At 40.7% G+C, this 17,078-nt stretch overlaps 1 protein-coding gene across 2 annotated transcripts in view; it reads right to left on the bottom strand.

Annotated features, from left to right (window-relative positions):
- Positions 1-733: 733 nt before the first annotated feature.
- EGF (epidermal growth factor) overlaps positions 734-17,078 on the bottom strand; it is a 63,106-nt gene continuing 46,761 nt past the window's right edge. Inside the window, exons 20-25 of one of the 2 annotated variants that reach the window (XM_009273585.2) lie at positions 16,246-16,359; positions 14,107-14,257; positions 11,272-11,436; positions 7,672-7,774; positions 4,103-4,205; positions 734-2,577 (exon numbers count right to left, since the gene is read on the bottom strand). In XM_009273585.2, the coding sequence (XP_009271860.1) occupies positions 2,354-2,577; positions 4,103-4,205; positions 7,672-7,774; positions 11,272-11,436; positions 14,107-14,257; positions 16,246-16,359 (860 nt within the window). In that variant the 3' untranslated portion in view covers positions 734-2,353. Of the gene's footprint in view, positions 2,578-4,102; positions 4,206-7,671; positions 7,775-11,271; positions 11,437-14,106; positions 14,258-16,239; positions 16,360-17,078 lie in introns of both variants that reach the window. The other variant, XM_009273584.2, reaches the window with a different exon arrangement.

The raw sequence follows: 17,078 nt of genomic DNA, 5'->3' as shown, positions 1-17,078 counted from the left end.
TATCTTATTCTGTGAAAAACACTATCAAATTTAAAATTAGATCCTTAGGCTGGAGGAAAGCAAAGTAAACAAAACATGGGGTAGAATATGAAACTAATTTGTTAAGGAGTCTGAAACACCTTTGTTTAGACGAGATTCAAAGTTCCAAATCTTTATTTCCTTTGAGCGGGGAAACTTCCAACTAAATGTTGACTGTCATTCAACACAACACTTCGAATTTAAGCACACAAACATATTTCACCAGAGATTATCAAATTGCAGAGATCAAAGTCATTTTACTGTCTAGCTCTCATGGAAATAAAATGCTTTACTGAATCAGGGCTTTATAGCTGGACTCTCTTCCCATCAAAATAGAAAAGATCAGTGATAAACTGTGAAAGACCAGGGAATCCAAACGAGATGCTTTCAACAATGTTAATGAAATTAAACTATACAGAACTTAAAATAAAATCTACCAAATAATAATGGTTCAACCCAGTGGTTGCCCTCTCCTGAGCACAGTTTAGTATGCCAAATCTCCTCAATCACTTCTCTTTCCAACGAAGTACCCTTGTTGCCATTCACACAAGAGAATGCATCTTCATTGCTACTGGTTCCAACTAACCTCTGGAAATGCCTATTTTACAAGCTTATTCTGAATTCAGAACTGATGTGAGTAGAAAACAGACCCAGCAATTCGAAAACACTAGCAAAAATCACTTTAGAAGATAAACAAATAAATGACAACTCTCTACACAACAGAGCATTATATTTATTGTAATTCAGACACCTTGGGCTCAAATACTATTGAGTTCTTACTATTTACACCAACATAAATCAGAACTGACTCCACAGAGTTACTCAAGTATGTAACTGTTTTGGGCCAGAGGTAAGAGCCTTTCAATACTCTTTCCCATCATTGGCCTACAGACCTCGTAACCGAATGACAACATCCCATACCTTCCTGGCAGAATTCTAAAAAAACAAAAAGCAGGATGGTAAGCACACAAATTAATAACATTTGTCACTATTATCCAGCTAATGAATTACAAGGAACACTAGTGGTGGGCACTGTAGCGGAGTTTAAAGAAGGTGTCCAACAATTATAGTAGTAGGCTTCAAAGGCAGAGGACTGAGAGATCCCCTACAATTAAAACTTTATTAGTAATATAGCTGATTTCCAGATATCTTCCCAAACCTTCTGAAAACAACCTTAGGGAGTCAAGACCAGTGATGAAAATCACTTGAGATGATAAACAACTAAGCTACAAGTCTGCATACAACAGAGCTTTATAAGTGAGTTAGTTCTTGGTAAATAACTGGAAGGGAACTGTAGCTATTAGAAAGCCAGTTACAAGAAAAATTGGTGTTGTTTTCCAATTGATCCCATGGATTTTATCAGGCAGCACAAATCAGTTACGTGGAAGTTAGTCCAAACTGAGGCGGCTTTTTGTTTGTCCCACTCCTCCTGTTCTTTTGGAGTAGCAACTGGCTGGACTCCTTTCCCCACACTAAGTCCTATATAATGGACCAGGTTTTGCTGCCAGCCACGCTTCTGTGAGGCAAGGACAGCTCCAGCACATACTTCCTCGCAGGGCTGAAAGCAGACTCAGGCCCATTGCCTCAGTCCAGAAACAATCCTGTGCTCTGAAGGACCACTGTAGACTGGAAAATTTAATGGAAGAATCACCTTTCCCCTCAAATGTTACCCCTCAATAGATGTGACCATCATTAATACCATATGTTCACAAACAATCCTCCAGCCCACCAAATCTGAGAAATGCAAGACGCCATTTGGTGCTCACTTACAGAAGCAGATACAAGAATACCTCTGGTGAAGTCCAAGAAGTTACACTGGCCTGACAGCAGTGCTGGGGAGAGGCTTAAATTGTCCATGAACAATATTTTAATAAAAAGATTCGTTTTTAACTCATTTTCCTGCATCATCTCTCATTCCAGTTTCTCTGCAGTTGTGTTTGTGGCCCATTTTCAAGGCAGTTTTCTGTACTCTGTGTATGTGTAAAGAAAACTACTTGCAATAAACTCCATTAGAAAATACTTATTTCTGACAAATCACCCACTAGTCTGTTTTCCCTTCAGTGTCCTTTTAGCAGGCAGTTAATGAAGTTAGCAGCGGTGACCCTTGAAGTGATACTTATAGCGTACTCATTGCTGATACATTGCTCACAGTAATTCTTCCAAGCAGAGATGACAGGGAAGGAGTGGCAAGGACTTCTCTGTTCTGTTTTGATTTGTGTTTTTTTTCCTAAAGCAGATTTTAATGAAAAAATGAGGGTTGCTTCAGTGTTTCATGAGTTCCCGTTCTCTACTGACTTCATCCTTCCTCCTTTTCCCACTCAAACCCAGGCTGCTTCTAGTCTGGCTGCATCAGCAGGCTGGCTGGGGCAAGCTCGCAGGGCTCCCTTTCCAGCGGGGGCTTGGGGTGGATGCTCCAGGGAGCCTGGGAAGGGCCTTTCGCTGCTCCCATGGGCTGATGCGATTTCTCACCAACAGGAACCTCTTGTCGACAGCCTTGTTCTTTCTCCTCTTCTGCAAAAGTCTCTGCTGCTTTGATGTATGTTATAGGCTGTTCTTCCACTGGAGAAAACGGATATGTATTACTGAAAGCCATTTGAGAAGCTTCACAATAACTAAGCTAAAAGAAGGCTAATGGCAGCTTTGAGAGAGGAAAGCTATGAAAGACAGCACAGAATCGAGTTCAGAAAATTACAAAACCAATTCATGTCAAAAGAACAAAAAAAGAGGCAAAGTCAAGAACTTGCTGCAGATTTTAAGAAATGACTTGTCCTAGGCAAATTTCATGGTTCTCTGTTTTAATATACAAGAAGAGGAAAATGCATGCCCGTGACAGGAAGACCACCTGCCTGGCAAAATTAAAGCCCCTGCTCCAAAGTCAGAAGATCTTAGAATTATTCACTGACATGGTATAAGAACTTTCTTTAACATGTTAGAAAAGATATCAGATTAATTACCAGTCTTGCTGTCTAAAATGGTTGAATCACTTTTGCTAAAATTTTCAACTAGGAAAAAATCAGACACCTGTCATGAGAAATTCCTGTTCCAATAGCTGCATCTGATAATACTATAAATGAAAACAGAGCCTCCTAATGGGAAACATCAGGCTTCCTTCACTGGACAATACAGTTCTACACGTGTTCACAATATTAGTTCAACAAAGTAAATGTGAGGCATATTTTCTTCTGATGAATAAAGTGACCTCCCAACATATGTCTAAGGACAGGATGGGCAATTCTGAAAATCTTGCAAGATGCCTGCCCATTTGAGTATCCTCAGACATTTGTCTTTGCATATTTCTAAATAAGTGATGCAAACTGGGTTCTATAGTAACTTCTGTAGTTAGGAGGTATATATGGTAAATAAGACAAATGGTTAAGGATACCAGTCTTTTTCCATCATTTCTCACCATCTGAGCAATTAGGAGATTCAGTTGCCATCTATAAGGCAGCATTTCCTAAAACTCAGAGTGGTCCAGCTGGTAACACGTGGGCCATGGAAGCCCATTGTGTGCTTCTGTGCTGCCTGCTGCCTTTGCACCAGGGATGGGAGGCACACCTCCTTCATTCATCTCATCTTTGTTTAAGCACCAAACACTCCCCAAGCAGTCAAAAACCTTGTTTAACACAAAAAGCAGAACTGCAGTTGCTGCCGCAGGGCAAAAGATTTCTGGGGAGACCTGGACTCCTCACACCACGTCAGTTATCCTGCCTGAATGAATAAGGACTGTCAAAGTGTATCTTTCCATGGATATACATGCCCCATCAGTACGATGTGCATAACTCACTTGCTATGAAGCAAACCTGTGAAGTTCTATATAAATGCAAAAGTATGATATTATTACTATCACGAGAAGCACTGGCTTCTTATGAGTGTGAAAGCACTGTTGTAGTGTAATTTCTCATGAATAATCTGCAAAGTGAAGGACTGAATGGTCTCTTCACAGCAATACAAACATGGCTTCTGCTGTGCACAGCAGCTATAAACAGGCCAGAAATATAATTTTGGTTTCTCTGTCTCTATCAGCTGCTGGTCCTGCTGGTACAAAGGTGAGGAGAGATCCAATAAGGAAAGAAATCCTACTCACCATATTCTGAAGGACAGGCAGGATGAGGATCTGTTGTCTCACACTCAATTAGATCAACCGCTTTAGTCTCCAGAGAACTGTTACACTCCTTAACAACCGCAAACTGCAAATACATACAATATGCACAAAATATACAGAGCCCAACTTAATATAAAATGAACTGGTTTTCTGAAACCCAAGAGGCAAACTAGAAGGGCCACACACTCCAACCACAGCAGGGGGAAAAAGGTCATACTGGCTTCTGGGATGACCCTTCCCCTGCAGATAATTAAACATTTGAGTTGATGACAGCCCCGGTCTTTCTTTGGAAACTGTGCAGTCTCAGTCTAGTAAAGAACTACCCATTCTCTTGCCTTGCAAATCAACCTTTCCAGATGCAAGAACAATAGTACATGAAAATTAACCCTCTCCATAGTACTGAGGGCCACTTTTAAAGTATTAGAGAGACCCGCAACCAGACAGCAGGAAACCCTGTCAGACACAGGGAAAGAAGCAAGCCGCCCTTTCTGGCTTTCGGCACCACCTGGGGTGTGCGAGTCTATCGTCCCACGGTGACAGTGGAAGTGACACGTCGGAAGCAGAAGGCGGGACCCTCTGGGGGAACATGCTGAAAAGACCAGGGGGAAAACAGAAAAAACAGGGGTAGAGGAAAGCAATGTGAAGCACTGTGCTGAAATAGTATAGAGGGAAAGAGGGAAACCTCTATTTAAAGAGCAGAGACAAGGAAGAAGAGAAAATGTCTCTAAATAAGATGTTCCAACAGAAGGGCTGACAGATTCAGTGGTCCAGGTGGATAACTGGTGGATTTATGTGGATAGATCACAGGTGCAGCAGGTGTGACTATTTAGGCATCAGTTCATTTACATAAAATCTGTAGGCTTACAGCTGCTAACCCACATGTGGCAGACCCCTGGAGGAGATTCAGCTACATGCAGTTCTGCAAAATGCCTTTGTGCAAAGCAGAACACTTACTGGATGAAAAGTCTCAGAATAGCATCAAAATCCAGGCATGTGCAGAAGTTTACCAAGGCTTACATATCCCTAGGACAAACCTAGCCTGGCTTATGGAACTCTAATACGAACATGAAAAAATACCCAGGCATACCCTCAGCTAAATGTAGCCTCCCCTGGCAGAATAGAAGTAACAGGAAAAGTGAATGACACTTGGACAATTTATAGGTATAGTTTCAGTATCACGATACCTAGCATTTGATATGTGTGATAGCATAAAAGCTCATTATCCTCTACATTAACCTAGATGGGCAAGAACAAGAAAGTCTTTGCACTCCCCCTCCCCAGCCTCACAAATGAGCAGTAGCACTGTGGGCTACAAAAGGAGTGAATTTTATGAGCTCTTTACATTTACTGCATACACATCATCCAGTCCCCATACAAAGTCCTTCATTAGGATTATTAATGCTGTGTAAATCAGTAGCACCCAAAAACCTAATCCAGTACCTTAAGAGTTGAGGAGCTATAGAGTTTTCTGTCCCCTATGTAGTATAATCTCTTTTTTTACATAAAGCTCCCCAATAATCCACTTTAAGTGAACAGTAGAAATGGGCAATTTCCTGCTGCTTTTTGGCAACTCTACAGTTTTTAACCTAAGTGCATGCATGCATGAAGCCCCAGTGAACTTAACACTCAATGGCTACATCAGTACAGAGAAAATCACATGCATGAAACCACAGGAATCCATTACTGTGTAAGCAGCAATAATTAGCAAAGGGTCAGTGATTTCCTCTTCCAGCCTGCAACAAGCCATTTGCAATAAATTACTTTACTAATGTATTTGATGTCTCCCAGTGCAAGAATGCATGGTGAAATTTAACATGAGTGTGTTAATAGATGAGTAGGTTGGATTTGGTTTTGTTGATTCAGTCCATCGCTTAGCTGTCCAATTACTCCTATATTCAGCAAAAATGTCATTGACCACTAGCGTTCACTGTGGGGACAACAGCAGGTGGGGACAGAGCTGATGAGCTGCAGGCCTCCTAGAGCACTGCTCCCAGGCAATGAGCTATCCTCAGTCCCAACAAATGTTTCTGATTTTCCCAGCCTCAGATATTTTGCAAGCTGTGGTTTTTGTCTCTGCTGTGAACAAATGATGACATCGCCACGATTCAGCACATTTGCTGTCCAGTACCTGGAGGAACAAAGTGCTGGTGATAAAAGGTCCACAAGAGTATGCAGTTGACCAGCTAAGGAACAATATGTCGTAACCAGGGTCAAGTCAATTCAGTACTCCCAACATATGTTTGATAGTGTGTTTCAGTGGCTACCCGCTCACAATTCCTGCCAGACACTCAATCTAAACTATTTGCAAGGCATTCTTCGGGTTGATTAAAAATCCTTGGATTTGCACTATAAATATTCCATGATATTCAACCCCTCAAACAGACTCCCAAGTAGAACAAACTCATCTCTTTCTGGACTCAAAGATTTGGAGCAGAGTCAAACTTCAGGCCATTTAAAGTAAAATTCTTCTGTGACCATGACTACTACACACATGGTTCTTGTACCTTTCAAGCTATAGTTGGGTGTGGAAGGCTTTAAAACCTTGCAGTAATACTTATACTAGAAAAACATGTGTGCAGTTACCCCAGTAAAAAGGTAAGTGCTTCACTGGAGTTTATTGCCAATCCCGTACAAGTATAAACTCTTCCAGTAGTCTTTTCCACTGGCATAACTGTGCTTGTTTTGAAGAGTGTATGCCGTTTAGCTAATGTGATGCTGCCTGGACAAGTATGGTGATACCTGCATTACAGCAGCTTATTCAGAGCTGAATTCTATGCGTGTGCAGACAAGCTCTCAGGGTAAGTCATGCCATTCCAAGCAAGGAGTCTCAGACTGGGCACAGAAGTAGCCACAGATGCCAATTATGTCACTTTTGCCACCTTCAAGTTGCAATTGCTATCATCCAGCGGTGCAGTGTCATTTTAATGCCAGTGAGAATCAGGTCCTTAGATCAGATCTTATGGGTCCAAATTCTCTGATGCAACTTCAAAAATGACAACAGAAACAGGCCAATACAACCAGATCATGATGGCATTTCTACCTACACCAGTGCAAATTTTGTGTTTTATATTCCCTCCCAAACAGCCCGATAACATCCTGGGTTTTTTTTCTTTACAAGGCAGCAGCCTCTAGTACAAAGACATTTAATTCCATCAACCCCCAAAATAAAGTTCAAATTCTCATGTAGCACATAGAATACTTGGCTTCCAAGAAGCCTTTTTTACGGAGGGCATACTTTCCTGTGAAAATAACTCTGTGATATGCCATGTCATCATATTGCCATTTCCTTAATTTAGAACACAGTTCCCCAACTGTTGTGTTCAAAGCTAACAATAACACTGGCTAATGGTTGCAATACATCCAGGCAGCTGTGAACTTTGAGGGATAACAATGAGGTAAGATGAACTAGGGTTCACAGCAAAGCACTTGATGACTCTAGCACTTATTTAATATATTTAAGATGTGAATTATTTGATGGATAATCTCAAGTGGATCCCTAACACACTTTGATCCTTCCTGCTTCCCTTTCCACTCCACATTAATATGGTTACCCGAGACTTGTTGCTAGTAGGTGTCACGTTCTCATTGTCAGCGCGGCTGCTGGCATCTCTTATCGCTTCTGCATAGAGATTCTTCTTATACAAGTTTTGACTTCTGCAACAGAACAAAAGCTGAAACAAATTATTTTGCTTTGGGAGGAACAGATGCTGCTTCCTTTTACACATTATTCTATAGGTATTTACAGAAGGGACATATATTTTGTTTTCTTTCATTGGTTTGAAGGGGTGTATTACTGTCAATTACAGCACAGTGGTTAAAACTGTCAGAAACAGAAGTCAGTAAGAAGTTAACAAATGTTTGTTCTAATGTGCCATCTGTAAAGGGTCATTCATTAGAAAAAACAATAGGCCTCATAATTTTAACTACCCCCTTCCATTTTCTTATATTATTCTATTTATAATACATTCTTCTTACGAAGACTTAGGTTTCAGCCAATACAATGAACAGTATTTGTGGGTGAAGCTCAGAAATAAAAATCTGACTGTATTTTTGTACACTATTGATAGATACAATTATGAAAGTCGCTTCTGCATTAATCTGCATCATTTATGAAAAACAACAATTTCAGAAATTACTATGAAATAAAGAAACTGAAAGCCTCAAAAAACTTGGAACGAAGACATTTCCAGGAAAAAGCATGACCAACAGAATTAGCTCAAGGGGAAAAAAAGCCAAGAATACAACCTGGAGTTGGAAAAGGATACAAATAATTAGCTCTAAGTGGCTAGTTCCATAAATTCAAAAACTATTATTTTTGCAGTTACAAAGCAATCACTTATAAGGCAGTATTAAAATCTCATATAGGCCCCAACATAGAAGACACGGTCATAAGAAAAGGAGCTCATTTACACTGCTTGAGATCCAAGTCAGTACATCTTTACTGACTTTACACACATGCTTTTTCTCCTCCTAGACATCAGCTAACAAAATTAATGTTACACTCTTCAAATTCCAGAACTCCCAAGTTATAACTTCCTTTTACTTGATCTATTTTAAATGAAATTTAATACACATGTAGCAAAGAAAATAGGAATTTTCCTTTTATTTCTACATCATATTCATATACTAACTAGGAAAGTGCATCTGCCATAATTATCATATGTTGCTCCCTTCATGAAAATACAATGTAAATAAAATTTGCTTTTTGCTAGAAACAAGAAAGACCTGTCTCCACCATGAATTTTCTCCCCAGATTCTCTATAACATGTCCCTGTATATTCAAACCTTAAAAAAAGAAGTAATTATCTCCAGTAGAGGATAAGACTGGGACTGCTAATACAAAATCAAATAGGTGTCAGATCTGAGGGTATATCCACAGAGGAGAATGCTGAGAAATAAGGTAAATTAGTCCATTTTGACTTTTCCTGACACTGTGGCAAGGCTGCTGTTCATGTTTTGTCACCTGGATATGCCCATTCTGCATTGCAGCTCATAGTGCTGACAAAACTCGAGCCCATTACTCAAGAGTTATAAAATCCGTTGCACAGAGCACGGTCCTCAGTGGGATGTCCCTCTCAAGAGGATCACTGATTCTACATCTTACTTTACAGCATGCAGAGTAACAGATGCCAGATGGACTTGGCAGGCACGGGAGTCTTCGTGTGCGACTGAGCACAAGCAGGCGAGGCAGTGAAATCTAGTTGACCAAGCACGGGCAAGAGGCCAAGAATTTCTCAATCCTAATCCCAGTCCTACTGTCGATTTTTGCATGGCCTTGGCCAATTGAGGTGGAGGGATTGCGGGTGTTAAATCTGTGACTCAGATTTTTTTTTTTGTTGGAAAAGAGCTGTTTCCTTGCTTCCCAAGAAAGATGGGAAACTTGGCATACTATACAGTCAGACTACATAAACCTAACATTAAGAATAACACAATGCTCTTCAGCAGACTACAGTCAGTGAACAAATCCACACAATACTTTGGTATTCTTGGCCTCCAGTTCACACATTTTTCAGATTGTCAGGTGTAGATCTCCAGCTTCATTTCCTCCAATTAAAAGGAGATAGGCGTCTCCATTTTACAAGGGAAGGAACAGGGCTATTAGAGACTTAATCGGTACGTTTCAAAGTACAGTAGATTATGTGAAAAAGCAGTATAGCAATTTCAACCCAAATACTAGCTTCCAGACTCCAGTTAAATAGGGATTTTAGGTCAGTGGTTTCATTTTGATCTGTTTAGGCTAGTAATAGCTGCAGTACAAATTCTGTCAAGTACGTAATTGAAAACTTGTTGTTGAGGTAAATAGTTATATTGATCAAAAGCATTTGGCAAGAAAGAAAGGTAAATCAAGGAGAAATGACAAAAGGGAGAGGAAGGGAAGAGAATGAATACCTTCACACCTTAAAACCAGCCATATTCTGGCTATTTTTCATGACAGTTTATATGACATATATGGGAAATAGAAGAATCTCACAATTTGTCTATTCTGTATGTATCATTCCACCAGTTAGCTTCTGAATCCCAGGTCATGAGAGCAAACCAGGCTGCACTTAGCTTTAATTCCGGACCTCTACCATTAGTTAATAGAAAATAAGAAAAGTGGCAGCTTCTCTATTTTTATGGACTAAATACGCTAGGAACCATTAAATAAGAATGGAAAACATTAGCTTCCATTGTTAACTTCTTTTGTAGCTTGACTTTTTATGCCTAGGAGAGTCTAATTTTATAATTAACCTAAACCACAAACAAAACCCCTGCACAGGGAGGGCAGGTGAGCATGCAGCAGGAGACTCTTGATTTGGCTGCTCTCTGGCTTTTTGTTTGTTTACTTTTAAATATAAATATGCATTTAAACAAGAGCCTCTGAGAACAGTTATCTGTCAAGGTCATGGCCAAAGGACTCTAACTTATTAAATGCTGAATACTTTCCAGTCCTAGGGACATTGATGACATTTAATTTCATGTCAGGCTGTGTTCTTAAATAGTGACTGTAGGGATTCTTTTTGCCACGAGAAGAATCCCAAACCTGCACAATTCATTACAGCCATGGAAAATGCCAGGGAGTACTTTTACAACAGATGTGCCTTAGGCTCACATCCCTGATTTTACTGCCAGGAAAACTGCTTTCGCCTTCATTGCTGGAGGCATCACTGTGGAAGTTTGCTATTGGAAGGTTAGTAGGCTGCTTTTCTCAATGGCAAGGAAACTTTCGGGTGCCACTTTACACTGAAAGGGAAGCAAAATCAAACTAATGGGATAGCTAGCAGAGAAGAGCCAAACCCTACCATGAGTTTCAGGCATCTAGGGCTCTTAAGGGAAACCAAGGAAGAAGTAAATAGCATGCTCCTGAATTCTCTCATCAATACAAGTTATGGCTCCTCTTCAAACCTAATAAAGTCTGTTCTTATTCCCCCCCAGACACATGTCACTCGCTAACACCAATGCGAGTACTGCAGGCAAGGGACATGCCAGAACTTTCTGAATTATTCATAGATCCAATTACTGAAAAGCAAAAGAGTAGCAAGGATGATATGGCGATTTCCACCAGCTGAGGAACAGCTCACATTCTTCACCATGTGAGATGCCCTCCGTGAAAGTCAGCAGCACCTCGGTCCCTGTGCCACACGTTCACAGCACATGTTTGGAAGCACTACCTGTGGCAGTAGGCGGCCAGGGAGCCCAGCAGGAGCAGGAGGACCAGCACTGCTACGCACACTGCAATGGTGATGTTCCGCATCTTCACCCGCTTGGCGTGCTGCTGCTCCCACCACTCCAGATCGCTGAACTGGCATCGCTCCCCGACGTAGCCCGTCACACAGCTGCCAAAAGGAAATGAGCACACTTTGTAACTCAAGTGGAGAAAAAAACCCAGATCATCACTTCAGTCACCTTGTGTATTGATTTACCATTGGCAACTGCTACAGAAATATCTGGTTGAATTTAGTGGTGGTGAAGACAAAATTACTTTAAAGGAATGGCTGTCTAAACCTGTAGAATTTAATATTAAAAGAATTTTTTTACTGTAAAGCTGTAGAATTATACAAGAAAATTATAATTTCCCAATTCTAATGGGTAAAGAATAGAAAAAATAATTTTCTCTTAAATACTGCTGTGTGATTAGTGTTTCCCTAAGGTTTTCCATTTAACTATTTCCAGCAGCAAGCTTCCCTTTCTTTGAAATAGGCGATATAGGACTTACTCATATTTTCAGAGTGATTTGGCTAAGGGAATCAAATTTTAATCTGAATCCTTACTTTAAAATAAAAGACAAATGAAAGTGTTTAAAAAAAAACTTTGGGTTAGAAATGTCTTCATAATTTAGTTTTAATACAAGGTTCTTCTGTAGGCAGTTTTTGTTTATTTGTTTGTTTTTACCACTGTAAAACCCAACATAGAAATATCTTATCAGTGCATGAAACCCTCAAATCAAAATTACTAGAAAGTGAGAAATAATTCAAAAAGAATCTCAGCCTAGTTTTACTGTCCAAGGTGAGGGACATAAAAAAGGAAATAATAAACACAAAAAATGAAAAGTCTACTCGATTCTTAATAATCTCTCAGCAATGTAGGCTCAAATCCTTCTCACAATTCTTATTGGTCTAGTTTTACTCAAGTCAAAAGAGCTAGTCAAATGAACAAAAGAAGCAGGATTTGACCTGCAGCAGGTTTTACCTAATGTCCTGAAAACGTTATATCAGTATTCATTAATTAAATCAGGCACAAGCACTCTCATTCTGTCACAAATGAGAATGCATATATGTTGGAAGGCAGAAAAATGCTAACTTTTTAATGTAAGATCACAATAAATTCCAAACAAGCTAGAAGATCTACTTTCTAGTGTAAGAGCTTTTATTAATTAAAATACAAATCACATTTGGTATGTGATTTTTGCTAGATAACATTTTTCCATGACTTCGTTTTGGTATTTCATATATTACAGTCTACATGAATGAATGCTGCCATCTAGTGAGAATTCAGCAATGTGAGAATTCAGCAAAGTCCACACACAAACCCTGGCCCCCAAGAACACAGCTGAGCACGGTTGCTCCTTAATTTTTTAAATGGCTTCCACTTCCAGCACTGAAGAATACATACATTTGGTTTCTTATTATGCACTTACACCTAACAAATAAAAGAAAAAAAGATGTGATCCAATTTGAAAGTTCTGCAGTTGTAGACTTCAGTTGCAATAGGAGAAACTCAATGAGGTGAAAAAAGATAGTTTTCAATGCATCTAAAATTTACACTAAAAATTCATAACAAATACCAGAGATGACCATGAGTCCACCTCCAGTAGTGGCTTCACCCAAGGGCTTTGCTGAGCTTAGGAAATCCACTGCACAAAGCATCCACTTCATTCCTATGTATGTACATGAGATACATTCTTTTCATATAACTGCAGGTACAGAGGTCTGTAGGCAGGGGAGGCCACTCATATTTAAAAATAAGAAAGCCTAGGATTTGACAGTGCTTGCAGGAATGGCCTGGTACAGAGGTTCCTGCAGTGCAGTACAAGGAATACCTGGGGGAACGGTGGGTCAAAGAAAGAAACCCGTCAGCACAAAGCTTGCTCTCCTCACTCCAAGGTTATACCAGGGCCACCCGAGTTACTGAGACACAGAGGGAGATTTGCATCCATCCCCTGCACAGGTCCTCACTTACCAGGTGAGACCCCAGGGGAGGAGGCAGGCATTGGATTTGTCCCACTGTAAACACTTTTATGCTTGATTTTGAAGAAAGATACAACACAGATTCAAATATAATCATTACATAATTAAACCCCAGCACTAACGGTTTTGAAGAAATGATTACCCCATGGGACTAGGCTGTCACAATGACCAGGCCAAGGCTGACTTCTGGAAATATGAGATTGTTTTTGCTTTTATCAGTAACTGCATTTGGGGAACTGGGAATTAGGCTCACAAAAATATCGACAGGAGGAAGGAGGTCTCATTTTTGAGGTCTCATTGCTACTCTCCCTGTTTTTAAGAGGACCATCATGTTGTACCTTTTCTGCCAGGGACCAAGACTCTTCAAACTGTAAGGGAAGATGCTGACACCAGACTTCTCCTCCCTGGTCCCAATCAGAAAAGACAAGACAGAGGTTTCCTTTTCCATCCCATACACATGAACAGCAAGGCCAACAGGGATATACAAGTCAGCACGATACGTACAGGAGAGACAGCAAGCACCTCTTTCATAAAGCCATGAGCATTAAGTCATTTAACAACTTATCTCACATTTCCAAAGCAAAGAATCGAGTGCTTAGGGAACAAATCCAATCCTACTATTAATTGCAATGGGTGTGAATGGAGTGACCACTTACAGAAACTTACAGTGATCACTTACAGAAAGGAGTAGAGTCTAATGATAATTGTTAGCATGAGCGATGAACAGATAATTTATGGACAAACACTTCATTGTCTGCACTCAGCTGAGCTCTAAGGATACCATTCCTCAGCACAGACAGTACAAATTTCTGTACTTACTTGCAGGCATAGTCTTGTAGATCAGAAACATAATTGCACACTCCACCATGGAGGCAGTATGACTCGTACGAAGGAGGGCATCCTACAGAATCGCCTTGCACAGGGCGTGTAGAGTATTCATTGCTGACAACAGTGGGGGACACAGTAGATTCTGAAACACAGGATTTCACAAGGACATCTCAAACTTTTGGCCGCATTGGCAATGTGATCTTACGAAAGCGTTCCAGAACTTCAAGATAGGAAAGTAGGTAAAAATCTCTAATTTTGACCAATTACTTGTGTTTTACCTATTTGCTTATGTTGCTTATCAAATTTAGGCACACAGAACTTTAGATCAAAATACTAAATATGCTTGATTCTAGATTTGTAATGAAAGACCCACAGAGGTTGGCTGCGTTCTGTCTATTTAGATGTGTGGGTACAGCTCTGAAGAAAAACTGCACTGGCTGTCTAGTTACTTACGCTTAAATGATTTTTGCAACTTATGCAGCTTTAGGGTATGGTAAATCTCTACCATGCATAAAGTACCAGAGTCAGATGTACAGGTGAAGGGTGACTGTATTTCATGCACTTGGATCTCAGACTGAGTTTTCACATGCAACTTGTCATTCTCATGCAGATTATTTCTACTCTGCCACCATCCAGTTGATTGCATCTGTGTGTGACTGCAGATCACATTTTTATTGTTTCAAGCGGGCTCAGGTACAGATAACAGCATCACTGGGGAAGCAGGGAACCTTATTGACCCAATTCTTCAAAGGGTTCTCTAGCCTGCTCTGAATCGCACACACTGTCACCTACATAGATATCCAACTAGCTAGTTTTAAAGGTAGCTCTAATATCTCTGCACAGCATGACCTACAGCGCAGACATGCCCTTCCAGAAAAGGAGTGCTTTCTTGCCTACTTTGATGCTACAGCAAATCTATAGGTCAGAACCAAACATCTACATGGCAAAGAATTTCTAACAGTATGGCTTAGCACAAATGCACCTAATCGCTCTCATATATTTATGGGATCAGTTTTATGACTCACACCAGTTTTATTGCAACATGACCTTCAATGACATTTGTTTTTTAAAATTTCATTTGCAGGAGAACTGGAATAACAAAGAGCCTGAATGGAAAGGGATGAGTGATTTTAGTGAACCCCAGGTGTGACTGCATTCTGCAAAGAAAATTTCAACTTGCTGAAAGAGCTTATTAGGCAAAGAACTAAAACAGCGTGTTAACACACATGAAGACATGGGATCAGATTTACAGCTGAGGGACCTAGATGGCATTACTTCCAAGTCATGCATCATTTAAAATCATCATTTCCTGAGTGACACCTGAAACTACTGAAAGCTTGAGTAACTGAAAAGGGGGTGGGGATACTGATAGGTGTTGTACTTAAAGAGACCCTAATTTCCTTCTGGTTTTCTGCAGAAACAGATCTGTGACAATCACGCAGTGTTCCTCCATCATCAGACAGTCACTTGATCTGGAGTAAAATTCACCCCGATGAAGAGGGCTGACACCGAGTAAGACAGTAAGTCACTTAGCTCCACATTTTCAGAGAATGCTGCTGTCACATTGAGGCACTGAAATGAGGATCGGATAGTCACTACTGCTGAACCTTCAGCAGCTCCCTTCATTAAATAGGTAACCAGATTTTCTAAAGAGTTTCAGAGCCCTTTTGAAAAATTAGCCACTGGATCTGAAAGGCTAGCTTATTCTGAAGAATTAAATGGGACTTAAATTATGTGCAGTTCTTGTGCTAGCCTTGTGCAGAGGGAAAGAAGGCACAGAGAGTTTGAAAAATGACACAGACTGAAATCACCTCCAAAAATGTTACCTCCAAGGACCATTTACTTCTGCTGTTGATTCTAAAGGCCAATAGATAGATGTGTCATTACATTTAGACAGTAAAAATTAGCATTGAACCTTAATGTAGATATTTCCAAACTAAACTTGGATCTGGTTTCCTTAGCCCACCTCAGAACAGCCTCCTAAAGCAATGCTAAATGGATCCACAAGCTGCCCAGTATGTCACTGTACAGGGTTTCCTTAATTTCCAAGTATAACAATTTATCCAAGAGCACAGTTCTTAGTTAAGGGCCACTTCATTTTAATTTCTCACTCCATTTACTCACTGCAACCTATGCCAGTTCCAGAAGCACCATCAGCACACGAGCAAGTGAAGTTTCCTTCTGTATTTGTGCAGGTTATGTTCTCTCCACAGCTGTGGGACCCCGTCTTGCACTCATCAATATCTGTCACCCAAACAGTCTGCAGTTAGAAGAACGAAATGCCTCAGAGCATCGGTTAGAAGGGCAGCAGTTGCAGCATTGCAGTCTCCTGGCAGTGGGGAAAAGCATCAAAGACCTTCCCTCTGCAAATATGCCTTCACGGAAAACGTAACGGAAAAGCAACCAGCATACTTTCTATGCCAAGTAATCACAGCCTCCCCAGCCTCTCAGAGTGTGCTATGCTGCTGCAGAAGCTCTCCACAGGGAGAAGGAAGGAAAGGCTTCCCCATGAAACCTAACGAGTACAGTAGAGTTGAAGAGAAGACTTATTTGTACTGGATATATTCTCCTGGCATTGCTAGTCATAGCTTGCACCCTGGATGAGTACTGAAGTACTGTCTGCTGGCATTCTTGCATTGAGACATCAGAAGGGTTTGGGAGTGGGGTTGCCCGCCCCTGTACCACCCACCTGCTCCAGCCTAGACAAAAAGTTTAGACAGAAGGAAAGGGTCTAGAAACCTGCAGGTTTATCCAGTTTGTGTACACACTTAAATGAAGTGAGTCTCTGAATTACTATGAAGAGGCTCCCCGATTACAACAAGAGTTTCCAGTCTGAGAGCTGTGCTAGGCTCATATATACCTCTCACCCACATCCTGCTGCACGCCCTCACCCTGCCTCCACACCTTCTCAGCACAGCCCCATAGCGGCAGCTCCTGCCCGTCTGGCACTCACCCCCTGGGCT

Source organism: Aptenodytes forsteri, unplaced genomic scaffold (genome assembly GCF_000699145.1).
Source record: "Aptenodytes forsteri isolate BGI_AS27 unplaced genomic scaffold, ASM69914v1 Scaffold93, whole genome shotgun sequence".
Taxonomy (NCBI): Eukaryota; Metazoa; Chordata; class Aves; order Sphenisciformes; family Spheniscidae; genus Aptenodytes; species Aptenodytes forsteri.
This window is presented reverse-complemented; position numbering and strand designations above follow the sequence as displayed.